This window comes from Theileria annulata, chromosome 1, assembly GCF_000003225.4.
Source record: "Theileria annulata chromosome 1, complete sequence, *** SEQUENCING IN PROGRESS ***".
NCBI classification, from domain to species: Eukaryota; Apicomplexa; class Aconoidasida; order Piroplasmida; family Theileriidae; genus Theileria; species Theileria annulata.
The window spans coordinates 2,314,287-2,341,054 of record NC_011129.2 but is presented as its reverse complement, the minus strand read 5'-3'; the positions used below and the strand labels follow the sequence as shown (position 1 = coordinate 2,341,054).

The following is a 26,768-nucleotide window of genomic DNA, read 5'->3' as shown; positions in this document are numbered from 1 at the left end:
TATAATTAAGAATCATGTACAAAAATCTATTTAAAAAACTAATTAAAAATAAATTAAGGTGGAAGAACCCAAATAACATCATTTATGTGTAATATTATGTAATAAGAAATGTTGTCGCGTAATTATACAAAAAGTCCAGAATTAAACAAAATTTAACGAAATGAGAACTGAAAAGAGTAGTTGAGTGAATTTAGAGTTATAATTTAGAAAATTAAAAAATGTGTAAGTTGATAATTTGATTAAAGATCAGGAGTAAAGAGTAAAATATAAAAACTTTGAACCAATGATTTACTTGGTCTTTCAATAAAATTAGTTGAGGATTAATTAGGAGTGTTATCGTTGTCATTTAGGTGTAATATAATTAAATTTTCGTAGTGGGGTTTGGCACGTTATTTAATCAATTAGATTATAACCTGTTTTTTTGCCATTTATTTAATTTAATAAACATTTAACTTCAACTATGGTTCCAAATGAGGCGGACTTCCCTGGATTCTATTCCGTTCCGATTGTTGGCAGCGAGAAAGAAGGTTTCTGTCCATTTATAACTTTTTTGTAGGTTTTAGTCCAGTATACAGACACCCTAAATACGAGAAAGTACTAGATGCATCACACTATGGTGATTTCAAAACTTCGTAAGCCATTCTTCCATTAATTTAAATTAGTTGGGATCTTTTCCAAGCTGGATTGAAAAGAAACCCAGACGCTCCATGCGTAGGAAAAAGAGAACGGCTTCCAGATGGAAAACTAGGAAATTTCCAATTTAACACATACTCGGAAGTAAGTTTGACAATTAACAGCAAATGTGTAGTTCTTCCAAACCACTAAAATAGTGGGCAGTTCCCTCGTTAATCATAACCTAGTGAAGGAACAAAAAGTATCTCACGGTTCCACTCAGTTAACCTGTAAATTAGTTGGGCTATTTCTCCCAAGCTGTGAAGAGTGGCTGCTTCTAGAGCAAGCATGCTGTGGTTACGGTTTTACACTAGTTCCAATCTATACAACCCTAGGAACTGAATCTATCCTATTCGTATTATCCAACACGGGTATTTATATATAATTGGACAACAGTATACAGTTATATAATCCTAAGATATAAAAAACATACAAATTAATAACTGGATTAGGGCTTGAATTGTTATTTTGTACGGAGGACAACGCAGAAAAACTCTTTGAAGTCCTCTCGTTGTCAAAAACCAAGTTACCACTAAAAAATTTGGTGCTTGTTAACTCAACATCAGTTAATGAGAAACTATTAAATAACCCACACAATCTTAATTTTATGCTTTGGTCTGATTTTTTGAAAAAGGTAATTTGTTTACCCATTTAATTATTTGAATTATACACCAAATTCACAATCAAATGTTTAATTAGGGAAAGGAGAATGAATTGGAGCCATCGCCAGGTCATCCCGACTCCCTTAATATAATTTCGTATACCTCCGGAACAACGGGCTCCCCAAAGGGTGTTATGATCACACATAAAAATTTCATTGACACTGTATTGGTAACTGTGGAAGGAGGTAATGACCATTTTCTGTGTTTATAATTATTTAGTGTGCAGACCGATGGGAGTAGACGAAAGCTACTTCTCCTGCCATCTCAGCTACTTACCAATGGCCCACATGTTCGAAAAGGACTTTGTTAATGCAGTTTTCTATTTTGGAGGAAAAGTTGGAATCTACTCAGGGGTAAACTAATAACGTGATAATTTGATTATAGGACGTTAAGCTTATACTCGATGATCTGCAGACACTCAAACCAACACTGTTCATCAGTGTACCACGCCTCTATCAAAGAATACATGACAAGATCCTCTCAGGAGTTCAAACTAAATCAGGACTCATCCGATACCTCTTCTCCAGAGGACTTGAATCCAAAATGAACAGAATCAGAAACCAAGGAGTTTATACACATAGATTCTATGACAAAGTATCTTTTATAGATTTTTAAATTAGCTATATACAACAGAGTTGATATATACATCACAACATACTATTATATTATTGATCAACATTGTGGTTTAGTTGATATTCGACAAAGTTAATAGATTATTGGGAGGGAATTTGAAGTGGATGTTCGTTGGCTCATCATGTTTGAGCGAAATGGTAATTGATAGAGTTAGAGCAATGGTAGGAAAGCCCTTGTTTTGGGGTTATGGACTGACTGAGTGCTGTGCAGGAGCATTTGTACAAAATATAAATGACAGAAACCCATTGAACCTAGGAGGACCCTCACCAGGATTCCAGTTCAGAATAAGGTCAATCCCTGAACTAAATTATTTTGTGGACAAAAAACCAATTCGAGGAGAGCTTCTTTTAAGAGGAACAAATGTATCAATAGGATATTTCAAGATGGAAGAAATGACCAAAGAAGTATTTCAAGACGGCTGGCTTTATACAGGAGACGTTGTTGAGCTCATGGAAAATGGCAGTGTTAAGGTTATTGACCGCATTAAGCAGGTCTTCAAACTATCACAAGGCGAGTACGTAGCACCTGAGTTCGTGGAATCGGCACTCAACTCTTGCATCTACATCGCACAGTCGTACGTGGTTGGAAACTCAGACGAGAACTACCCACTCGCAGTGGTTGTCCCAGACGAGGAGGCACTTAAAAACTGGAAAAAAAACAATGGATTGACAAAATCAACCCTGAGTGAACTGTGCAAAAATCCACAATTCAAAAAGTTTTTATTCAACGTATGTTCTACACAATTTACTCTATATAATTATTCAAAATTCCATATAATTATTCTATTCTATAATTAATAACATGTGAATAGGAGTTGGAAAATGTGATGACGAAATCAAATGTAAAGGGATATAACAGAGTTAAGGACATCTATCTACACGACGAGCTCTTTTCAGTGGAAAATAATCTATTAACAGTAACCTTCAAACTCAAAAGAAACTTCCTGAGACAAAAATTCCAAAATGAGATCGATCAAATGTATGCATCGCTCAAAAATTCAGCTGAATTGTAATAACACCAAAAACCCACCTAAAATTACCAAAGATGATCTAAATGAATGTATTACATCACATGTGTATGATAATTATCAGGGAACACTTCATAATTTTTGTAAACTATTTATATAAATGTATAATATAAAAGTATACCTAAATAAATGAATCTAAATTCTACGCCTAAAAGGAGAAGGCATAATCCAACTGATCCCGGAATCCTATCAAGACTCTCAATTCCTCCAGGTGAGAAAATTCCAAGTTATCAAGAAATAAATATACACAAAAATATAATCTAATTAATAATCATGACAGAATTCGAAAACACATCAGGAAAAATCATCAAAGTCACACTTCTCAACTTTTTGAACCATGCACATCTGACCTTTAACTGCTCGCCTTATCTTAACTTAATTTTTGGCAGAAATGGCCGTAAGTGGAGAAATAATAATTGAAAAATTCTTTTTAGAGGGCAAAAGCGCAATAGTACAGGGTATAGCACTATGTTTTGGAGCAACGGGTCACTCGGTAGGCCGCGATGCTAGCTTAAATCACTACATTAAAGATTATCACCTTAAAAATGGCCCTAGGTAAACTTTAAATACATAATATTGTATACAGTTGTGCTAAAATCGAGATGTATATATCGAACAGTGGACCAAACAGTTATGAACCTGAAGTTTACGGAGATGTTATAATACTATCAAGGTTAGTTAAAACACTTTCATTGGTATTTAGAACAATTTATAAGAATGGGTCCACCTATTATTTGGCTGGTTCACTGGTTAAGAAAACACCAATTGATCGCAAAACATTAAATCAATACCTAAGAAAGATTAAACTCAACGTACTACTTAACCAACTCCACACACTACTCATTTATTTATTAGTTATATATTATAAGTATGATAGTTTAAAATGTTGTAGATAAATAACCCTACTACTTATATGGACCAAGAGATGTGTAAGTCGTTCTTCTTCCAGTCGAGCTCTCACAGTTTTTACAAGTACTACAGCTCCTGTGCAGGACTAGACGTAAGCAAATTTGGAAAATCAATTTATTAGAAAATGGAAGAAAAGATTAACACTGAAAAAAAGAACTTAGAAGACTGTAAGGCTGAGTTAAGAATAAGGAAAAAGGTTTTGGAGCCGGACCAGCAGAAGTTAGAGCAGCTTTTGAAACAAATTGAGTCTTTTGAACAAAAATTAAACGAGTGGAAGTCAGCAAAGGAATCATACAAATTGGCGCTATATAAGGAATCAGTGGAAGATTACGAGTCAGCCAAGCTAAAATATGAGAAACAGAAATCAAATGATCCAACGGAACAAATTACTCAGAAGGAAGAATCAATCACACAACTAAATACACAACTGGCTCAACTTAAAAGTGAAATCAACGATCTTATAACTAATTCCATGGAACTTAAAGATAAAATCAGAACTGAGTCAGACTCAGTATCTATCTGTGAAGATTCAATCAAGGAGTAATATACATAATCATACATATACTGCTGAAGAGGCTTTAATTAATTTATTAGGCTGAAAACTTCGATGGTGGCCCTGGAATCTAACATAGCCCAAGTTGAAAATGACCTTAAAAAGTTCAAAACTGATGTAACACATTAGTTAACCCTTGACCGCATTTCTATATTTTTTAGGAAAAACAATCTGAAACTAACTCTAGAACTGAACTTGATGAATTAAGAAAGGTTTATATTTAGATAATTATTTTTCTTAACTATATATATATATAATTATGGAGTATATATATGAATAGGAACTCCAATTGATAAGTGAAGAGTATGAAAAATTGGAAGAAGAACACCAGTTACTATTGTCAGAATTGACATCATACGAGGAAGCTAACAATGAAATTGAATCCCAAATGGTAGTTTTCCCTATAATCAATGAATTTAGAAACAAATTAACTCTGATCTGGAGGACATGAAACGTGACTATGAAGCTGTCAAATCTAATGATTCAAATACATTTTTAACTTCGAGATTCATGCTGTACAAGTATAATGTAAGTCCTGCATATGTTTAAAGTTAAATGTTCTTAACAAAATATACTGTAGCCGGTGCATGTTCGAGAAACAATACAAAAGATGAAGTCCTCAAGCTTATTTGTACACGAACCGATAGGCCCAGTAGGTATCTTTTCCCCTTTGTGATAAACACGTTTATTGTGTTATATAGGAGAATATTTGAGAGTTGTTCAATCAGTGCCATCGTGGAAAGTTTTGCCAATAGTAGAGAGACATTTGAAAAAATTTCTATTTAATTGGGTGGTTCATACAGAACAAGATAGAGTCGCATTACAGGTTTTCTAATAACCTTTGATATCATAATAGTAGTTAATTATATTATATAAAGTATGTAATTGAGTTTAGAAAATACTAGTTGAAAATGGCTGTGATAGTAATAATATATTCATAACAAAGACAAACCTGTTTACCAGAAAAACAGATACGTTAGAAAAGGCACAGAAGGAAGTGGATGAAGTCGGCTTTAATTCCGTGATTTTAAATTTCCTTGATGTAAATGAGATCCCATCAGTACTAATAAACATCATGATCGACTCCTTTAATATCTCGAAAACAGCCATTTGTAAAGATGAAAAGGAGATGATAAAGGTGCTGAAGGACGAAAAAATGAAAATCACAGCAGCATACACCATTAATAGCGTTGATTTCGGCAAAAGAGTAAATGGAGCACTCTTTCTGACCCCAGCCTACGACAAGAACCCATTCCACTATCGTTTCGTTAGATATTCGTGCCAAGAAGAGGTTGACCCAGTATATGACTTAAAACAGAGAATGTTAGACCTCAAAACAAGAGAAAACACCCTTAAAAAGTATTCTAAGGAACTTCATGCCGAGTTGGTAGCTAACAAAAAGAAAGTCAACTCTACAAATAATAAAATTAACTCAATCAATAATAAGAAAACACAACTTATAACTGAAAAAACGAAACTTGAAGCGGATTTGAACTCACAAATGGAAATTGAACAGCTTTTAAACAATGTAACTATATTTACTAAGTATATATTCGGCTATTTAAGTGAGATAATTTAATATAGAATGAAGCAATTGAAGAAGTTATAAATCTCAGAACGAAATATACCGAACAGTTGGCCTCCCTTAAGAAGCAAATGAGTGAATATGAGGATAAACTTGACGTTGTTTTGAGAGATAAAATGAACCACGAGGAAAATATGAGGACTCTGAACACATCTCTTGAGTCTGTTCTTGGAACAATATCAAATAAGAAAATGGTATTTTAAATAGTTGTTAAACTAGAAAAAATGAGTATAACAATGGTGTAGGAATCGAATAAAACACAGACTTCGATAAATAGCTGTAAAAGTGAGATAAAGCAATTCTTGAGAGAAAGTATAAATTACAACACGATACTGAAAGATTGTGAGAATAGTATGAACGAAGCGCAAAAGCAATTGAAGGTTAGTCAATTTCCCTAATCTTGGCCTTAGAAATGTGAAAATGACCTAAAAGAGTCTGGAATAGACTATTCGGGTGAGCTTCCACCGAAGAAATCACAGGAGTACCTGAGAATCATGAATACTAGTCGGGAGATTCTGTCCTCAATTGTGGATTCATCAAGCGGTATAGAAAATTATCTGGAGGTAAGTGTTAAGTGGACAAAAGGAGAGATTAGAGCCTAAAGGCCAAATATTTTGAGGCTGAGGAGTCTTTGAAGGACAAAATGGCGAACCTGTTGGAAACCCAAAAGAACTACTCAAGACAGAAGACAAACTATGCAAGCAGATTAAAATTGTTTGATGAATATAGACTTAGAATGGAAAGGCTGGTAATGATTTAACAATTTAATAAAAATTTAGGCCAAGGCTGTCTTTAAAAGCACACTTGATTCTGTTTGTGGGTATGATGGGAATTTAATATTCAATGACCTCAACAGGTAATTGTCCAAAGTGTATAATAAAGGCTTAAAATTTCTATAGGACATTAGACGTTCATATACACAACAAACAGCAATCGTATGAAAAAGCACACGTTGCACGAGATTTAAAGGTAAATCATTCCAAATGACTCTTTTTCAGACCCTAAGTGGAGGCGAACAGTCATCAATTCAGCTTTCAATGATACACAGCCTAGCATCGGTATATAATTCAGTAATTCACACCTATTCAGCTGTCGTACTCACCACTTCATATGTTTGACGAAATTGATGTTTATATGGATGAAAGTACAAGAATTAAAAAGTGACCTTTATAAACTATTTACATACTTATACAGTTGAATTTTTGTTAATTAAACTGATTTTACTGTAGTGTGAATGCAATTGTGGCCTTTGCAGATGATAATAGGGATCGTCAATTTTTCCTGCTAACACCGCATATGGAGTTTGCGAGACACGTTTCAGGTATAATCTACTGATCATAAATCCATACAGAGTCACATCCACACATTACTAAATTATTCAACGTCTCTAAATCTTAATTTGTATTTAAAATATAATAAAATGTATATGTTACATAAATGAACAAATTCGTATTAAGCAATTGTTTTTCTGGGCCTTCCACGTTTTTTCAGCACCTTTTGTGATACAGCGGGGTTTGTTGTTTGGATGCAACTGCTTTCCTCATCTTCTATTTGAGTTCTATCAAAATCCGGGTTTATGGACTGGTAAAGAGATAAATTCAACTCATCAGGTACGCCATACACTGCACGCTCTAACCCTGATACATCGCTACTTTCATTCATATCCAACTTAGTCCTGTTAAGTAGCTCAGACTCAGGCATTGAAGGAGGTTCAACTGAAGTTCCGTACGGGTAACCACAATTAGAGAAGTACATAGGATGCCAGTAAACGTTCGTGAGCATCTCATTAATATTCTGGCCTCCATTTTCGTCCTGTTCAGTCTTAAACTCGTAGTTTGAATACTTGTCGGAGTAGAACCCTTCACATGGAGCGTTTGAGAGACGGAAATCGTCACCGGAAGACCTATAAGTACTTGTAGCACATGTAGACCCTGTTATGTTATCACTACAGTTATCTGCATCCGACAAGTCCACTCCCAGTTTTTCTGAGTTAATTATTGTTAAACTCAGGCAGAATGTGAGTAGTTTCAGCTTGCCAATGAATCCCATTGCAATAAGGATAAACAAGTTCCTGAATTCCTCAAACTCGGGCTCAGACATTTGTTGTATGCTCTGAATTAAAATTATTAACTTTTATACTAATGGTAATATAGCTAAAATTGCTGCGCCATGAATAAAAGGCATAGGTTGAGAAATACCCTGAGTTTTGAGGAAGTATATTCCAGTTGATTGGGAACCAAGGGCAAAAAGGATAGTAAATACTCCTCCTTAACGTAGTTTAGAAAGACGTATTCGCAGGTGAGCTGAAACTCAATTGCAATATCCACCCACTTGCTCGAGTAAAAGCCGGCTAAAAATAAATATTACTCCCAAAATTACCTCGATCTGGGAGCAATTTATCCTTTAACTTTGTTAGAGTAATTAGGAAATTCTGAAATAGATTGCAGGCTTCGGCCAAACACGGGTACTTGTAGTCTTCATTGGTTTCTATGATATCTAGAATCTCCTTTAGCCCATTTCTTAAAGATTTAAATTTTTGGTCATTATCGAAATCTTTGCTTGAAACATAAAGGCTTTCATTTGAAGGAAATCCTCGGTTTAAGAGTTCTATATAACCCGGGTCATTCTACACACATTTATCTCAGTCAAATTTACCAGGAGTTCCGTTACTGCGTAATTAAAGAATTCATTATCTTTATAATTAGTTCCTTCGCCTATCATTTTTAATTATTTGAATGATTTGTTATCTTGATTTTTTATCAAGACAAAACAGCTAGCTATATAAAATCCATGGGTAATTACCTAGCCATTTGTTATCTTTAATTCATATTTATAAATCAATTTTGAAATCAGATTCCATTTTGAATGCAAAACATTGGTTTTAAATGCGAAAAGGTCCCTTTCGTCATCAAATACAAAAAACTTAAACCTTAAACATGAAAATTAAAAACATTGAAATTCACTACTCCATTTTGCACACCTTTATTCACATTAAAAATAACAATTTTATATCATAAAATGTTAAAATAGTGAGATACATCTGTGATCTTTAATACGGTGAACCTTAATAGCCAAAATTAAAAAAGCTCCAGGGCGGGGAATCGAACCCCGGTCACCCGCGTGACAGGCGGGGATACTTACCTCTGTACTACCCCGGATTATTAGTAATAGATAATTCGTATTTAAACGTCGCACTTTTTACATATTAACACAGAAAACGGCAAACATTAAACATTATAATTATGCAGTTTTTAATTCATTAGATATTTTATTTTTCTAATATTCAATAGATATTGATATTAAAATATACAAACAAAAACATTTGAAAGTATATTCATCTATTAATAACTTTCGAATTATATAATTGCTGAGAATAGAAAACTATAATTGAATGAATTAATATTAGTAGATATACAGAATGGAGTATGGAATTCCTGTGTAAAGGACAAATTCAAATACAGCTATATAATCATATATTGTCTGAGAAAAAATCGAAAACATAAAAATATTTAAAAAAATTAATGGAATCACTCCTTTTAAAATTCGTACTGATAAAATTTTAGAATTTGTATGTGTTTGATTACGTTTTTTGAATTCCTACCATTGTATGATTCTTCATTAAAATAATTAGATTTTCTATTTATTCTATTATTATTTATTAATATTTTAAATTAATAATTATGGAACTAATAATTAAAAAAGCTCCAGGGCGGGGAATCGAACCCCGGTCACCCGCGTGACAGGCGGGGATACTTACCTCTGTACTACCCCGGATTGTTAGTAGTATATAGAATTAACTATTAATTAACAACAAATTGTAAAAAGATATCAAATTAATGTACAAATAAAGATTATTAGTTTAATTTACGTCTTCCTTTGGTGTATATCCTAAATGGAGTTATATAAATATATGTATTACCTAGTATCTTCAGGGTCAAATCCTTGTTCTGGTGATCCGAATAGTGCCCATTCAGGGGTCTCACAAGAATAATCCAATGCAGAAAATTCAATTCCATTAGTGACCTGTGATTCTTAACAACTCTTTTAACTTACCAGTTCATTAAATTTCTCGTAGTCAATCCATGTCATCCATTTTCCATTTACACAATAACTAACGATATATTAATGTGTTATAAGACTAAGTATTTTAGGTAATAAATAGAAAGTACTCATTTTTTGCGATAAGAATACAACATGTATGCCTGTGTTCACAGACTAAACTGTAATTTTGTTTCACTTGCTCATCGATATTAATTAGTGCCTTACAGTACTCAACAACCTGAACAATTCAACAAAATCTCCACAAACCTCGTCATGCCAGGGAACATTTTTCATCGTGATGGCATTTCCCTCAACATTTCCGCAAAAGGTCACAGCTTTAATCTCAACAAAGTCAGGTTCTCCAAGCTTTATTAAGTTAGCATATCCCTCAATTTCATCCTTTTGTTCCTATACTCATATTACTCCAGCTATATTATGTAGATACAGTCATATTGAAGTTCCTGACTAGTGTAAGTCTGAAAACTGTCCGTTCTCTGCGATATTTAAGCAACTCAATACACTTTAAAAAACGTTCCCAAAAGTCTCTAAACAGAGGACGATCTAAAAAAATTAGTCTCGTATATAACTTGCCTATATTTTTAAGGCTCACTTTATCAGATGCGTCAATTGAAACGTATAATTGTGTGACTGGTACCAAAGTTTCCATTTCCTTTGGGAATTGAGCATTTGTTACCTAAAAATAGTGAAAATAAGCTTATATTATGAGTTAATTTGTGTATAAAACTACGTAAACTATTACCAGAAATGTCGAAATTTGATTTGTATGTAATTCCCTTATAAGTTCGTTAATTTGCGGGTACATAATTGGTTCCCCAACCAGAGAAAGGGCACAATGCCTTATTTTAAGTGCTTCGTTAAATCTTTCTTGCTTGGTGTCAAAAATCCCCTTCAATTCTTTTATTAGTTTCAGATGTGCTGTAATTGACTCTGAAACTATGAATTTGGGGTCATCTTGGTCCCATTTCCATTTGGTTGACACTGGGTTGGTGTGGTGTCTCCAGCAGAATACACACTTGTTAGCGCACGCCAGACTCGGTGTCATCTCCATACACTGATTAGAATTTATCCCATAAAAGGTGTGCTTATAACATCCGCCGTGACCTCTAACCTACAAAACATAAATTTTAAAGAAAAATTTATATTTATTATAGGTTAAATTAACTTATAAGGGTTTGTAAATTCATACCCTTGACTTAGTCCATCTACAAAGCTTTACTGCACTATGATCCCCTATCAGTTTATATCCTTGTTTTATTAGTTGAAAGCGTTGTTTTGAGGTTGTCATTCCTTGGCTCATTTCTGCCAAATTTTCTATATCAACATTCTCTTCTTCAGATGTTTCATCTGAGGTGTTAACACCGTTTGTATCATTTACATTTCTGTGGTTTGTATTATTGTTAACGTATGAACTAGGTATGGATGAGGATGCATCGGAAATGAGGTCAATTAAAGACAGAATTTGTCCAACATCGCCGCTTTTGAGGTAAAAATTTTTCTGAAAAAGAATTTTTGAGCCCAAATTTCCCAAGAGTTCTCTCAGATTATTCACGAAATCTTCATTTTCTCCAATATCAGCGGAACCAAAATCATTTTCTTGGATCACGAATATAACATTAAGGTTCAAAAATATAGACTTATCAACTCTAAAGTCAGATAACCAATCGTTTAGTACATTTTCAAGTTTCATTATTCCTAAATTTCTCCTATGACTTTCAAAAACGAAAATAATTATATTCCTTTCATCATTTTGATGAGTACTACCATTTTTTAAAATATTAGCAAACTCTGAAAAAGAACCATCTGAACTTTCTGAATCATTGGAATTTCTGGAAGAAGGTTCGTTTTTGAAATCCAACAATGAGTCTAAAGGTATGCATTTGGAACTGCGTTTAACATTTAAATATTCTAAGGCGATTTCTGAGGCCAATTTTTGACTATTATTAGATTTATTTTCATCTGAAAAAATTATCGTAATTTGCTCCTTAATTTTAGGAGCCATTGTTTAAAAATATTTTTATTAAATTAAAATAATTTTAATAATTTCTACAATATTTATGTGATTTACCTGGTATGTTGACCCCAACTCTATAATTAAACTACAATGTATACACATATAAATTTCTGATGCAAAATGTCGTAATATTTAACTTGTTTGTTATTATTTTTTGGGCCCTTATACACTCGAAGGCAACGTATCGCAATAAAAATTTTAATAGAAGGCTCAAAGTAGATTCACACCTTTTACCATATTTATACATTACACAATCAATACACAATAATCTTAATTTAAAAACATATACCAATTTTGATATATTAAAGAGTAATATAAAGAATGTGAAATTGTTTGGAGTAAGAAAATCATCTACCGTACTGACTGCCCTTAATCCTGAGAATGCTGAATTACACCCAGAAACTCTAAGTAGAGTGGAGTCCAAGTTAACCCCTGAGGAACTTGAAAATCTCAAAAAGAAAGGGTTAATTGAAGGCGATCCAAACACTTGGAGGAATTGGCACATTATATCAAAGGGTTAGTTCTTACACATATTGTGATATATTGTGTGTTATAGGCGAGTGGGATGATATTGGACCGAAGGTACTCCCGGGAATGGAGAAAAATCTCAAAATCACAGAACCTTATGCAATAAGGAAACCTCTTAAATATTGGGGATTTATGAGAGGAATAGTACTATTTTACCCATTTATTAATTATCTATCACATTCCATAGTATATTGAATAAAATGTCTTAGGATTGTAACATATTGTCGTATCCGATAGTGTATGAGTACTATAAACATATAGTTGAAAAAGTTCGTGTATTTAAACATGGAGGAAATAACCCATTGTTTAATCCACTCTTGTTCCAGCCTAATTACATGATGGATAAGGACAGATTTGGTATATTCTACGACGATCCACGGCTTTTCGAAGGATGGGTCAATGCGAACGAAGACACACCAACCAAAGTTAAAGAAGCCTCTGATCTTATTAGGATTCCAGATACAGGTATTTACACCTTCCATTTTTTTAATTATCTTATAATACCTTTATTCTACAATTATAGTTAAGATATAACGTATGAACAGGAAGACTATACCAGAAGTTTTACATGGGACCATATCCTGTTACTATGGGATGGACAATAGGCTCACTTTTGAAGGTTATGACCCAGTCAAGATGCCCAGGCCACGCAGTTGTTGCTGTTAAAATACACAATATGAACAAGGATACAACTGTAGATGGAGTTGCAGATGATTTACTAAACATTGCATTAAATTTTAAGATGGTATGTATATTGAGTGTTTTTCTATTTTCTTCACCTATATATATTATTCAGCATACTAATAAAATCCACTTTGTAGGTTGCTTTACAAACTCTGGAGCCTGGAAAAGAAGCAAGAGTAAGAACTAAGATTAAGGGCCCAGCAATGGTATGCGCAGGAGCCTTAGAATGGCCTCCGTTTGTTAAAATTTGTAATCCTGAGAGTTATATAACAAAACTCGAAGAAGGTGCTGAACTTGACCTTGAAATTAAGATAGAATGGGGAAGAGGTTTCTGGATGGCGGATTCTAAAGGTTTGGACCTTTTAAATACACATTTACTATTTAATAGTACTAAGGTAAAATCTCTATGTAGGACTATATAGAGTTGAGGAGGGAGCAAATTCACTGTGCCAGAAACGAAGAGATATAAAAGAGGTGAAAGAGGAAGGGTTTTACCCTACGAGTTGCGTCTTTGGAGGTTGCAGAATGATACGGTTAGCAGTCCACAAACTCATGGGACAAAGATGGTGTTCATTGTATGTATTAGTTATATACCTTATTTTACTTCTAAATATTTTCAAATCCTCCAACAAATAAAAAATAATAATTTAGAACATACACTTGTCCCGATCCTATGGACCAGTTAGTGGTTGAAATTTGGACGGACGTCTCAACCACACCCAAACATGTATTAGAATTCGGATTATGCGAAGTTATCGCATGGCTCACTGAGTTGAAACGCCAGGTTTCACACGACGTTGACTTCGAAAATGAAGATGAGCAACTTAAAGGTTTCTTGAATAGTTAAAACCTCCCCAACAACCAAACATAATTAATACAGATATATGGGAAAAGATAGATAAATACGGCTCTATAAAGCATAGACAAGAACTGATGGGTGGTCCTCCAGTGATCCCCCTTCATGAGACTGATGCTATACCTAACTTGAGACAAGAACACTGCCAATATTTGGACCCAGGTGATCACACCAAAGTACCACAAGCTCCATTTTCATTACCCAGCTCAAGACCAGATGTAATACTTTATTTAGATAACTACAAATAACTATGTTAACCATGTGTAAGTGTCATAATTGATGAGTAGAAACCTGAATTGGATAGTTTACAGTGGTTGGCGGAAGAGCTTCAGCAGGAAGAATACATCGAAAAATCTGAAATAAACGCAAAGAACTTTGAGAGGTTTATCCCCAAACCAGTTGAAGATACCTTCGAAAACAAAGATATCGATCTCTTGCCAGTTAACTCTGATATTATTTCTTCACTCAGAATGGTATACCAATTATTTAAACACATAACCGATTTTAATAATTTTTTAGTCTGGATTTAATATCATGTCGGATATAATGGACTACTCAGTGGACGAATTGTCACACTTCCCGAACTTGTCAGTTGAAACCGCCAAAGTCATCAAAGACTTTCTTAATCACCATAAATCATCAATTTCATAAAATAGTTTTATATAGTGTAATTAGTGGTAGAATTTGAAAATGGAATAGTAGAGTAATAAAAAATTAGATTTTAGACCATCGTCCAGTTGAAGAACTAGTTCAAATTGTGAATCTCCATTCAAATCCGTGACAGTTAGAATAGAGTTGTCGGAAAGACCATAAAACTTCAAACTGTTCTTCCTTACAGCCTTTGAGTATTCAGGATCCTCCTCGAACTCTTCTCCGTCATAAATGTTTTTGAGGTTAAAGTCAAGGCTGACCATTGCAAGTCCCATCGACTTTGATAAGACAGACTGGACAAGGTCATGAAGAGTCAGATCTAAAGACTTTATCTTAACCTTAAAAGACTTCTGTTGGCATGTTGTACACTTTGGGTTAGGCGGTTCTAACAACTCAGGCTGCGATAGTTTACCCTTAACTAAGGGGTTTGATCCCATTACACTAGATTTTATCCAAACCTAGAACATTGTTAATTATGTATACAAAAATAAGGAAAATAGATACTTTCCTGCAATAGGTGTCCAAGGACTTATCATTTGATTTCAGAAATTTGAGAAGGTGGAGTAGCTGTACAACTTGAAATGAGGCGACAATGGCGTTAGTGGATGCTATTGCGGGCACAATTGACCCTGCAATCGACTGAACATCCCAAGTGCTCAAGGGCTTAATGCCGAAGTTAATCATTCTCAAGTTAGCTGCCGAGGAAACGAAATCGACGCAAACCTCATCATTCTTTGAGAATATCAATGATCCGACCATATCACTGTTATTTAATAATATTTCCTTAACACTGGTAGAGAACTGTTCGTACAATTCTTCCAATTCCAATACCACAAATTTATTCCTTTTTGAGTTTGGGGGTTCTTTTTCGAGATCTTTGAGAGTTTCATCTTCAGAAGTTTTTTCAATTTGGTTTGCCTTGCGTTTGAGGGTAAATTGGTGTTCAAGAGGCTTTGGCGGATCCCTATTGATCCAGACTTCTTCCATTTTGAGTAGAGATTTAACTTCTGAATTGAACAAAAAATCAAAAATTCTGTTCAAGTAATCAACAACAACTGGCTCGTCCAGGTTGTTCAAGTCAGGCAAGGTTGGAACTGAGAGATCAGTAAGGAGGTTATTGTTGTCTGGTGTCCCAAACAAAAGCTGGTAAAGCATCCTAGCCCATGCTATGCAGTGGGTTGGTTTTTCTGGGATTTGTCGAATTGAGCACACTGGTATTGAGCTTGTTTTTGGCAGGGGATCACACTCGTAACATTTCGTCATATCTTTCACGATGGGATATACTTGGCCGTTGTACCCTGTACTTCCAGATTCAATCAGAGGCACTCCTAAAATATTATTAAGTGTATAAAATATTTATAGAAACTAGAAGTTAGTACCTGACTGTATGCAGCAGTAATTGATGTGAGATCTAGCTTTAATATTATCTAAAGCGTTAAGCACAACATCATATTGGAGTAAGTCGTTAGGTTCCCAGGAATTAACGTCACAAACTAATGATTTAACTTCGCTTTTAGGGTTAATTTCAAGTGCTCTCATCCGTGCGACTTCAGCTTTGTATTTGTTGACGTGTTCTGGAAGGTAAAGAAATTGTCTGTTCAAGTTTGACACATCAATTGTATCCATATCTACTATTGTGAGTTTCTTCACGCCGTTCAGCATCAAATTTTTTATAACTTCGCAGCCTATACCCCCGGCTCCCACCAACAGTATTGACGCATTGTTTAAATACTCATAGTATTCATCCAACATTTACAACTGCCAATTATTTGATTTTATTTGATCTATGTTACAAAAGAAGAGATTTATGTTGTTCCATACAGCTAGAGTGACAGCCTTATGCCCTATTGAACACTTGCGCTATAATACATAATACAAAATAAGGTCTTAGAGGAATGAGAGATTAAAATATAATGAAGAAGTGTGATGGCAGTTAAACCCGAAAAAGTCAATTACAAAGGTGGTATATAAGTGGAGGAACAAATTAGTTAAAATGGTAAAACTAAGGTAAAAAATAAAAATAACCACCGGGGGTTGGCCTAAAATTATAATGTGTTTGTAAATAAATAGATTTCGTTAAATCATGAAAGCTTGTGGTGATGTGAAAGATGCGATTTTTTTAAATCTTACATTTTATAGGTTAAAATATATTAATTAATATACATTTCCAAAATAAATAAATTAATGTTTCTTAATTCTTTTTTTCTGCTGAAAATTTTACTCACATTTTGTTTAAAATTAACTTCTGTTCATTATCTTTCGAAATCTTCCATTATGAATTCCAAATCAGACCTTAATTTTTATTTTTAAAATGAACTTGAAAATAATCTTAAAGATAAACTTTTAATCCTAAATCTGATTAACCAAAATAATGGTTGAACATAATAAGCCCTCAATGCCACATTCACTCAACTCCTCTGAGTATATTTCTTCTTCTGATCGCTTCTCTAAGACAAGGTCTAGGCAGAAACCCTCGGATACTTCCAACTACTCTGAGCATAAAAATTCGACAATTCATTCTTCCAAGGATGCCATAAATCATAATTCCAAGTATTTTTTCACCCTTATTTTGATATTTTTACCTATATTCAATACTATTTAAAGATATTTTATCCTTAAATTTAGATATAAGCTAGATTATTTCATCTTTTTAATATTTATACTAAAGGGTGATATTTCCCTCACACACTACTTCATATTCCTTTATTATACTTTAGTCTCAGAAGTGATTCAATATCCGTTATCGACTTCGATCCTACATTAGTTTCAGTAGATTTTTACTGTAATTACTGTAACCAATCGCTATCAGTTGGAGGCTGCAGGATAAGATGTGCCGAATGTTTGGACTACGATCTATGCATCTCCTGCGCCTGTAATCACAAATGCACTGAACCTCATAATCTGACTCATAATTATGTTCCTATCGGACCAAATTCATTTGAACTCTTTTCAGAAGGTTCATTAATTATTTCTACTCAGTTATATGCAACAGTATACCCAGAATAACTGTGTAACTTGCTTTAGGTTGGACGGCAGATGAAGAGTTGATATTATTAGAAGGGATTGGTAAATATGGGTTTGGTAACTGGAAGGTATGGATTTATACATATTATTAGCTATAAAACCCTAGATTATTCTAATTATTTCCTAGCAAGTGGCAGAGATGGTGAACAAGGTGAATTCGAAACAAAAAACCCCGGCTGAGTGTGAAAACCACTATTATGATGTTTATATTTCCACTGGCTCATCGCCGCACCCAAATGTAAAAAATCTCAGAACACCCATAGTATGTTAAATACACAGATATATTTAGCTTTGTTATCTAGTTGAATGTATTTTCTGACACCTATTCTATAACATGAAATGATCAATGTATGTAGAAATGTCCCAAGACTAGAGATATGGTTTATAAGTATTATGAAGAAGTCTCTAAGAACCACAGGAGGTTTGAGAACCCAGATTCTGATAACATTGTTTCTTCCGAGGAGACTGGATCCCACTCTACCTTTATACCACCAGCCGTCAATTTGCTTCATTCTGACCCAACGAAAGTTAAGTTCTTCCAGAACTTTACTGGGTACAACGTATACAGGGATGACCTGGAAAACGAGTATCACCCAGACGCGGAGCTGATTCTGAAGGACGTGGAGTTTGAGCCCTGGGACTCACCACCCGAAATTCAGTTCAAAATCCAACTCATTGATATATATAACGCGTTTCTGGACGAGCGTATTTATCGCAAGCGGATTTTGATGCACCGCTTCTGGAACGATTACATAACTCGAGAAACAGCAATGGCGAACATGACTGAACTTGAGAAAATGCTTTACTGGCGACTCTCACCACTTATCAGGTTCCACACGGAAGAGGACCACATCAGCCTGACAAAGCTGCTCATAGCGAAGATTGAGCTTGAAAAGAGGCTCGAAATAGTGCAACAGTGGAAGTCGCTAGGACTCAGGACCCTAAAGGACATTCAGGAGTTTGACCTCTTAAAGAACACCGCAAGGTCCTCTTCAACCAAACATGTTAATCACTTCAGTCGTATTTCAGGCCTCTCCGCCAAGATCTTGAAGGACGGCGTGGTTCACAAGGACGAACTCTCCGAGTACATGAATGAAATCAACGAGAAGTTTTGCAACGAGTTCTACATCACCAAGTCCCACCTCGACGACATCCTGAATTCCTTCTCCAATGCGCAAAGCGACACTGATTTCAACTACGAGAACCCCATCACACACATCTGGGACTTGCACTTTGAAGATTTTAATATTGAGAATAACGACCCTCTACCAGACATTAAGCGCTTCCCTCACCCTTCTGACGTTCCCGACAACTCTAACATTCGGGTGATTCTGGACCCTGAAAAGAAGGGCATTGACCTTTCGGACATGAAATTTGACGACATCAAGTTCGGCATTGTAAAACACAACGCACAGCAGTCGAACATTCAAACCCACGACCAATCTCTGTTTTACCTCGCGAGATTCTATCATGATCGTATAAACAAGGTTCAGAAGAACATACATAAGCCTAAAATCGAGCTCAACTACCCTGCTAAACGGAGACTATCTCAACGAAGGTTCATATAACTGTTAACATTTAATATCTTTGGCGTAATACACTGTAGAAAATTATGTTTAGAGTTCTGTATGGTATTCGAAGATTGTTTCCTGTGAAACATGCTTCTGCAGAATGTTTTCTGCGCTCACTTTGTTGTGTTTGCAGTTACTTTCCAAGAACATTGAGATATCTTCAAGGGTATCTGGTCCGTTATAAAACAATGGGTCGGTTTTATTACCGCTTTGAAATAGCGCTATTGTTGGGAATTGGCCTAAACGTTTATTTACTTAGGTCAACTACTTTATTAAACAAATATGTATATATATAATTAAAATTACTGATTTCCATATCTTCGACTTCGTTGTTATAGGCGTCAAACGTTGCCAAAATCGGCCCATTTGACCCTTTCAGCCTTCTTCCCATATCCCTAAAAAGTCTCTTTGCTTTATGGCAGTGTCCACACCTGCAAAACATTATACTTATAATTAGTAAATTAATAGTTTTTGTATATAAACTACAAATTTTAGCTTAGTTAAGGCAATTTTTTTAACTAAAAAATAAATATCTTAAGGCTGTATAAAAGAAACCATGATGAGAGGAACAGCACAAGAATATCGTCCTTGGACTCAATGACTCTTCTGTGGAAATCTTCGCCCACAATCGTTTTAACTGGACCCTTATCGATGTTTTCTGGTATCGGAAGTTCACTCTTTACATAATGGCTTAATCTACCATTCTCCAAGTCATCAATAAACTTATTCATTCCCTAAAATACATTATAGTCTACCATAGAAATGCATGGACAGTGTACCAATAAACTATTCAAGATACCTCCTCTGATATTGTTCCATCTTCTATTGTCAAGGGCTTGAATTTGTAAAATTCTAGCGTATCAAGGTTAATTACAAATGCTCTAACGACTATTTCCTCGTATTCAGAGTCAATTGCCAGTATTGTGTTCATTTTATTTTCCACCAGTTCTGAGCCCTTAGAGTGGAGAAAGACCAGTTTTTCGCTATGTTTTCTAGGGACTGTGTTTATCCAGGATTCGCTCAGGTACTTTTTAAGTTCTTTTTCCTTAGTAAATATGTATATTATCGTCTTCTTCATAACCAGGAACATCGGGAGCATGTACGAGTTAGTTGAATGGATCGGCGGGATCAGTTCTTCCTTCAAAAACTCGTAAAGCTCCTTCTTATTTCTCATATCGTTGGTGTAGAACGAGGTTTTTGGTAACAGTGTCGTGTTTCTTGATACCAATACGGTTGGATATTTTATTTGGTCCTAAAAATTATATTATTGTATTATTTATGATAGAATATTATACATGTAATTGAATAAGGTAATACTTGATTGAGTGATTTAGCAATTTGATCTGAGAGAGCTTGATCTGGTACGTATAAAACTGGGACTGCGAGTTCCTTTTCTGAAATGAATGATCTGACTGTTTCCACAACTTCCGGGTCGTTTTGTCCTTCTCCAAACAAGATCATTACTTGTACATGTCCTGATGGCAGCGACTTTTGAAGTGCTTTGAAATTCGAGAGATCCTTGACTCTCATTTCACAGACTCTCTGGTTACTCAGCCAACTCATGATATACCCAGGGTTTATTGGTCCGTCGTATTTCTTTGTCTGTCCGTCTTTAACATACGTCATTACTGGCTCCAGTGATGTTATATTTCCATCGAATGGCGTTGCCGATTCAACGGTTACGAATTCACACTAATCAGGATTAAGCTATTTTCTACTATTTTATTCTAGGCTATTTACAAAATATCTATAATTCCACACCTTTTCGTCATGAGATAGAAGTGTTGAAACATTCCTGAAATCATTAATGGCTCCAGTTGAAAATATGAAGAGTGTTGGATAATTTAAAACAACTGGTATTCTATTTGTTTTCTTTACATAATCATCAAAATCTGACTGTGCGACCTCGGGTACTTCCTAAAACACATTACTACCTTTTAGAAGGTGTACGTTGCAACTGTGTAGCTGGTTAATTTGAAGGAAAAATACCAGAACAAGTCCTGCCAAAATGGGTTTAATGTAAAGTTTAATCACGATTAGGAGGGTGATTATTATAACTTTACAGTTGATGAACTTTGTCATGATGAAAAATTGAAAACTTTAAAAATGAGCATGAATTAAAACAAGGTTAAAACTAAAAAAACATCCATATATATAATTTAAATGGCGATAAAACTATAAAAATACAAAAAATATAAATTAAAATCTGAAAAATATTAATTGGTTTCCAGTTGATTTGAAACGTGTTTTACCACCCACATCATATACCATTTTTGAAAATTCGACTTTATTCTCATTTAATAAAATGTTTTAATTTAATTATATTAATTTAAAAACTAATCGGTTATTTTTTCCACAGTAAATGTGTTGATTTATTGAAAATACCATCAAATATGGATAAACACTACTAACAACAATAATAGAATTTTAACTTGAGAGTAATTATTACCAAAATGGCGCCTAGAGATTCAGATTTGTCTAATAAATTTATTGTGACCAAGAAGATTTTTGTTTCAGTTCTTCCGGATTCAAACACCTTAATTCCCGGAAAATTTAAAGCCACAACTGAAGCGGACCTTCCTTCTAACATATATCTACTGGATACACCAGAAGACGATAATTCCTGGTTCAAACACATAAAAGTATACCCATACATATATATAATATGTTTAACATGGCTGAATAAATAATTGTAGGTATGCAAGAACACCGAATTACTGGAAGAATCGTGTTCTTTATACCCAAAGTACTGGAAAGTCTATTACAGGCACGCCTTGTATTACATAAACAAGAATGATATGCCGAAAGCGAGCCAAGTATTCACGGAAGCACTCAAAGTACTAAACGATTATGGTAATGACTAAAAATTCATTAATTCGTAGATTTGCACCTGAAGTTCTTGGTTTTTCTCTACCACACAGCCTCAATTCATGAGTATATACACTCGCTTATCAATGCAATTGAAATGGTAATGATTTAAACAGTCACGATCACAACAAGATTTGTCGAAACACATTATTGTGTAGGCTGGGTTGGATTATAGATCAGATATCATATGGAGAGAATGGGCACTGATACTAGTAAAGATATATAACTGCAACCTGCTATCCCTTAATATGACGTCTGGACTTCTGCCGGATTTATTCTCGATGGTACTTTTAAACAATTTAATTTTATAAAATACCAGGACCAAAACGTATTGAAAACACCACTGATCCCAAATGAAACTGAACAAATCGCATTCAGATCACCGGCAAACTTCGATAAGGACAAAAGAACGTATCTGGCGCTTTATGGCGAAGTCAACGCACTTAGAAATCTTTTCCACAGGGTTGTAATCCCATCTTATAACAATTCAGTTACTTAGCACAGCAATGTACATAAAACTAACATTCTTTAGTGGCTGAAAACACCGACGAATAATATGAGATCACTTTGGGACGCCTATTCAATATTCGAAAATACAATTGACTCCAGTGGAACTTTATCGACAAAACTACTGGGTGACAATAAAAATGTAATTAATCTGTCGATGAGAGCCTACGAAGTACTATTTTACATACATTTAGTTAAATTAAAATTTATACATAATTCATTGATTATTAGAAAATAACTGAATTGTACTCTAAAGTTTATCCAATCAAGGCCTTCTCGTATGAAGGAACATTGTCTTCAAAATCTAAAGTCAAACGAGGCATCAATAACTGGATGGAAATAATAAAATATGAGGAGAGCAATCCATTGGAGACAGATAGGCAGACACTAATAGAAAGAGTTATATTCAACTTTGAGAGATCACTATGTCCGCTAGTTTTCTCAAGGGAGATGTGGTACAGATACTTTCAGTTTCTGCTTTTCTCAGATAGACGCTCTGAAGGTACTTTTAAACAGTTTTGTATACCCAGATCATTGCACCCTTATTCTTTACATATATAACTAATGTTTGGTTAGCGATTGAGAAATTGGAATTGGTATTGAACAACTACCTTAAAGATGACGGTAACATATAAATCAATATAATGAGTTTAGAAAAATTAAGATTTGTATTGGCGTTGTATTTGGATGAGTCAGGAGAACCCGAAAAGGCCCACGAACATTTCGCAATGCTTGTGTTGCCGGGACTAAGAAATAAAAGTTCAGATCTTGAACAGGATTTGAGTGGAGAACTGAAACTGAGAAAACTGCTCCAGTGCAAAGACTTCATGTCCCACGAAAAGTCAGAGTTGGGAGGGATAATTCATTACCTGAACTTTGTTCGCAAGGAGAGAGACGTGAGTGAGTGGCGAGAGGAGGTTCAACTGATACTCTCGAAGTCTGATCTGAGCTCGTGGGACCTATACTGGTACGCAGCGAGCACAGAGATGAGATGTTTTAAGGATTACGATAGAGCAATTCAAATACTCAAACAGGCGCAAAGCAAAATCTCCTTCGATTTCAACTACACACTTTTATTCCTCAACACGATGCTAAATGTGGGCAAACACAATGGTATGAATGATTTTAATATATATAAATCTTGACTACAAACTAAATAAATATAATATAATCATTATTAGATGTTAGAGTGTTATTGTCGGAGTTAATTGCAGGATCAATGGACAAGAGTAGTAAGATGACAGAGACGGACCGTGATCATCTATGGAACTTCTGGCTCAACATGGAGTATTTATATGGCTCCTCGGACCAATTTAACAAAGTCAAGAGTTTATACGTTTCATCGATGATCTCAGCAAAGCTGTCCCTAGACACATTCAGTGAACAGTTCATGCAGGGGTCTAAGCCGACTGTTTTTGCACTTTATTCTGACATTTCAGAAGCCTTTGAAAAGTCTACCACCAATTCTAAGCGCAAAATCGCCCAAGACCTCGGAGCCATTGTTGAAAGCAGAAGGAAACTCTTTTGTTCCGGCATTGATTTTGAACACCTCGATAATATTTTCAAGTTCAATCTCTTTTTCGGAGCTGTAGGACTATCCTCATATCCACCTGACACCAATGGTGTTTCCCGAAACTCAGTTGACGATTCAACAGTTTCAACGCAACTTCCTTCAACAAATGTGGCTGATCACGACACGGCGGAACGTTCTGAAGCTACTGAGGACCAAAATCAACAAGATAAGTCAGATTTGGTGGAAAAGGCTGATAAGTCGAAAACAAAGAAAACAAAGACTAAAAAAGGGAAACCACAACCACAGGATAATGAACCTGAAGAATTAAAAGATTTTATTGATAAACCAACACAAGAATACGTATCTGCGATAAAGTACGGAACTAAGATTTGCAGACCTAACGTGTCAAGACTCTCAGAGATTGAACCCAAAATGACTACCTCACTGGAGTCTTTGGTTCAACTCCATGGCTCTAAACGTCCAATTCTGCCTCCAAAATTCAGACCACTAGACTCAACAGGCACACCCTGTAAAGCACTTTTCGATTTCATAAGACTACTCCCATCATCCAAGGATAACAAATTCTCTAACCTATACGTTAACACAGAGTCAATAGATTACCTAATACGCACAGTGGAAAATATGGATCTAGGGAATATTGAAATTGATCAATACCAGCCCCTTCCAACAAATCTCTCAAACCAGCTGAAACAAACAGTATGAACATATTCAGCTACTGATTTTTCTCTAATTAATGTTAAAATCTAAATTATTATAGGATGAAACGTTGAATGAGAAGTCGTTTGAGTTTAATCAAGGACTCGAGAATATACTAAGATTTCTACAGGTATCACTTACTACCACATGCTCCAATAATTAAAAATACAAATGATTATAGGACAATGCATTGTTTGATGAAAGGCCTGTGAAAAAGCAAAAAATCGCAATTTAAGACTTTAGTCAATTTGATTTGTATTCATTTATTAAATAACAAGCATATTCTATAGTAGATTATGTAGTTATAAAACAAGATTAGTGAGAATTGAGTGATTTAGTGAGTTCGATTTTAGTTTCCTGGTCCCTCATACAGTATCCAAGAGCAAGTTTCCAGAAGCAAAGCTGCATCGCGAAGGAGCCCGTCTGTTGTATAATAAGTTTCTGGTCGTCTTTAAAGTCAAGATAATTGTGGTTCAGGACAGTTAAGAGCTGAATGGCCTTTTCAGTAGAGTGTCTCATTGCATATAGTATCTCAGGGTTCATATTATCAAAAATGCCGTTTATATAACTGCGAGGAAGCCTTCGAACATAACTCAGAAGCTCATCGCCAACACTTAGGCCCTCAATTTCGTCCCTCGGTTCAGGTTGATTGTCAGTCAGTTGATTATTCATAACACCTCCTGGGACTGAGGTTCCTGTTGGATTACACAAAGAAGATAATCTATACCTTTGCTCAGCGTTGCAATAAATATACCCAGTGACTTGGAGGTTAAGTATTAGTGCAGCCAGGCGGTCTGTTGTAGTGATAATTGTGGTCTCAGCGCTGTATCTGTAGAACGAACCGATAAGTGTTGATACAGTCAGGCTTATTGCGTCCTTAACCATAGAGGGAGCAACTCTCAGAAATCGTTTAATTATCCCAGAAGGCCCGGTTCTGACCAGCTCCATGTATGGTGACTCCTGTGTCATGGACTCATTAAACTCCTTCCGAATTTTATAGTCACCAAGGTTATTAGGTGCGTTATCGAAAAAGTCAAAGAACGAGAGATGCCTGAGGTCATTGTTCCTTAGATAAGCATCCGACTTCGTGTATCTTTTGGGGTTTCCACAAAGCGTACTTCCCTTTACTGATGAAAACTTACTACTCACATATGACTTTAATGAAGACCAAAAATTAGACAGGATCGACTCATCATTTTTGTTACAAGGTTTGGAATAGTTATTAAAAAACGGTTTATTGAACAAATTATTTAAAAACAGAGATTTGTTGGGGAAGATATTCGAAAAAAACGATTTATTAAATGGATTTTTTGAGAAAAATGGTTTATTGAACAAATTATTTGTAAAAGAAGAATTTAGCTCAAAGGAATGATCGGTGTGTTCGCGTAGCGAAACCAAAGGTTCAAAATCCCCGACTTCTGGAGGGGTTCTAAACCTGTTCGGCCATTTATAGCATACGAAACTGAGTTTGTACGAAGGAATCAAGTGTATACAGTAGACTATATTATTGAAATGTACAAAAATATAACACAAGAATATAATTACAGGCGCCCTGCGCCACTTGGGTTTAATACCAAAAATCATAAACTACAGCATCACTATATATTATCGAATAATTATAAAATATGGTTAAAATAAAAATGAAAGGTACTTAACATCAATCCTTCTATACACAGCACTACACAAAACAACTACACAAATCTATTAAATTAATAACCAATTAATTACATCCTTT

General features: G+C 34.9%; 10 protein-coding genes across 10 annotated transcripts, besides 7 other annotated features; 5 read left to right on the top strand and 5 right to left on the bottom strand.

The window, feature by feature from the left end:
- Positions 1-460: 460 nt before the first annotated feature.
- On the top strand, positions 461-2,979 carry TA18970 (long-chain-fatty-acid--coa ligase, putative; the record flags this gene model as incomplete). The annotated part of the gene is made up of 10 exons (XM_949498.1): positions 461-527; positions 557-632; positions 663-777; positions 809-1,043; positions 1,125-1,306; positions 1,372-1,519; positions 1,554-1,687; positions 1,719-1,928; positions 2,024-2,695; positions 2,779-2,979. 10 exons carry the CDS (start codon positions 461-463, stop codon positions 2,977-2,979), a joined length of 2,040 nt encoding a protein of 679 aa, XP_954591.1.
- Positions 2,980-3,385: 406 nt separating this feature from the next.
- On the top strand, positions 3,386-6,901 carry TA18975 (SMC-like protein, putative; the record flags this gene model as incomplete). Its single annotated transcript, XM_949497.1, has 17 exons — positions 3,386-3,549; positions 3,581-3,667; positions 3,698-3,848; positions 3,887-3,994; positions 4,025-4,443; positions 4,498-4,573; positions 4,618-4,668; positions 4,737-4,847; positions 4,877-4,984; positions 5,037-5,112; positions 5,158-5,282; positions 5,352-5,984; positions 6,041-6,235; positions 6,287-6,421; positions 6,452-6,604; positions 6,637-6,789; positions 6,821-6,901. The coding sequence occupies 17 exons, from the start codon at positions 3,386-3,388 to the stop codon at positions 6,899-6,901; spliced, it is 2,826 nt and encodes a 941-aa protein (XP_954590.1).
- Positions 6,902-7,493: 592 nt separating this feature from the next.
- TA18980 (uncharacterized protein) lies at positions 7,494-8,762 on the bottom strand (the record flags this gene model as incomplete). The annotated part of the gene is made up of 4 exons (XM_949496.1): positions 7,494-8,153; positions 8,240-8,391; positions 8,421-8,667; positions 8,697-8,762. 4 exons carry the CDS (start codon positions 8,760-8,762, stop codon positions 7,494-7,496), a joined length of 1,125 nt encoding a protein of 374 aa, XP_954589.1.
- A 365-nt stretch (positions 8,763-9,127) lies between these two features.
- Positions 9,128-9,199, top strand: a tRNA.
- A 544-nt stretch (positions 9,200-9,743) lies between these two features.
- Positions 9,744-9,815, top strand: a tRNA.
- Positions 9,816-9,956: 141 nt separating this feature from the next.
- Positions 9,957-12,102, bottom strand: TA18985 (uncharacterized protein; the record flags this gene model as incomplete). The annotated part of the gene is made up of 6 exons (XM_949495.1): positions 9,957-10,072; positions 10,181-10,256; positions 10,308-10,490; positions 10,528-10,776; positions 10,831-11,211; positions 11,290-12,102. 6 exons carry the CDS (start codon positions 12,100-12,102, stop codon positions 9,957-9,959), a joined length of 1,818 nt encoding a protein of 605 aa, XP_954588.1.
- Positions 12,103-12,227: 125 nt separating this feature from the next.
- Positions 12,228-12,287: a sequence feature (Signal peptide predicted for TA18990 by SignalP 2.0 HMM (Signal peptide probability 0.952, signal anchor probability 0.003) with cleavage site probability 0.785 between residues 20 and 21).
- Positions 12,228-14,833, top strand: TA18990 (DNA-directed RNA polymerase alpha chain, putative; the record flags this gene model as incomplete). The annotated part of the gene is made up of 10 exons (XM_949494.1): positions 12,228-12,630; positions 12,671-12,786; positions 12,852-13,107; positions 13,188-13,387; positions 13,464-13,677; positions 13,739-13,901; positions 13,978-14,156; positions 14,207-14,400; positions 14,470-14,655; positions 14,702-14,833. The coding sequence occupies 10 exons, from the start codon at positions 12,228-12,230 to the stop codon at positions 14,831-14,833; spliced, it is 2,043 nt and encodes a 680-aa protein (XP_954587.1).
- Positions 12,240-12,299: a sequence feature (1 probable transmembrane helix predicted for TA18990 by TMHMM2.0 at aa 5-24).
- Positions 14,834-14,853: 20 nt separating the features above from the next.
- TA18995 (ubiquitin-activating enzyme e1, putative) lies at positions 14,854-16,585 on the bottom strand (the record flags this gene model as incomplete). The annotated part of the gene is made up of 3 exons (XM_949493.1): positions 14,854-15,291; positions 15,338-16,161; positions 16,213-16,585. 3 exons carry the CDS (start codon positions 16,583-16,585, stop codon positions 14,854-14,856), a joined length of 1,635 nt encoding a protein of 544 aa, XP_954586.1.
- Positions 15,005-15,010: a sequence feature (GPI-Anchor Signal predicted for TA18995 by DGPI v2.04 with cleavage site probability 0.15599999 near 526).
- A 619-nt stretch (positions 16,586-17,204) lies between the features above and the next one.
- Positions 17,205-19,425, top strand: TA19000 (transcriptional adaptor2-related protein, putative; the record flags this gene model as incomplete). The annotated part of the gene is made up of 5 exons (XM_949492.1): positions 17,205-17,383; positions 17,551-17,789; positions 17,858-17,925; positions 17,985-18,119; positions 18,214-19,425. The coding sequence occupies 5 exons, from the start codon at positions 17,205-17,207 to the stop codon at positions 19,423-19,425; spliced, it is 1,833 nt and encodes a 610-aa protein (XP_954585.1).
- Positions 19,426-19,473: 48 nt separating this feature from the next.
- TA19010 (protein disulfide isomerase precursor, putative) lies at positions 19,474-21,510 on the bottom strand (the record flags this gene model as incomplete). Its single annotated transcript, XM_949491.1, has 7 exons — positions 19,474-19,667; positions 19,735-19,859; positions 19,984-20,162; positions 20,228-20,680; positions 20,746-21,120; positions 21,190-21,345; positions 21,418-21,510. The coding sequence occupies 7 exons, from the start codon at positions 21,508-21,510 to the stop codon at positions 19,474-19,476; spliced, it is 1,575 nt and encodes a 524-aa protein (XP_954584.1).
- Positions 21,418-21,486: a sequence feature (1 probable transmembrane helix predicted for TA19010 by TMHMM2.0 at aa 9-31).
- Positions 21,511-21,881: 371 nt separating the features above from the next.
- Positions 21,882-25,268, top strand: TA19015 (uncharacterized protein; the record flags this gene model as incomplete). The annotated part of the gene is made up of 12 exons (XM_949490.1): positions 21,882-22,070; positions 22,125-22,265; positions 22,325-22,396; positions 22,455-22,580; positions 22,616-22,759; positions 22,829-22,996; positions 23,035-23,305; positions 23,380-23,427; positions 23,458-23,916; positions 23,985-25,033; positions 25,095-25,163; positions 25,215-25,268. The coding sequence occupies 12 exons, from the start codon at positions 21,882-21,884 to the stop codon at positions 25,266-25,268; spliced, it is 2,790 nt and encodes a 929-aa protein (XP_954583.1).
- An 80-nt stretch (positions 25,269-25,348) lies between these two features.
- On the bottom strand, positions 25,349-26,617 carry TA19020 (uncharacterized protein; the record flags this gene model as incomplete). Its single annotated transcript, XM_949489.1, has 1 exon — positions 25,349-26,617. One exon carries the CDS (start codon positions 26,615-26,617, stop codon positions 25,349-25,351), a length of 1,269 nt encoding a protein of 422 aa, XP_954582.1.
- Positions 26,513-26,581: a sequence feature (1 probable transmembrane helix predicted for TA19020 by TMHMM2.0 at aa 13-35).
- Positions 26,618-26,768: the final 151 nt, after the last annotated feature.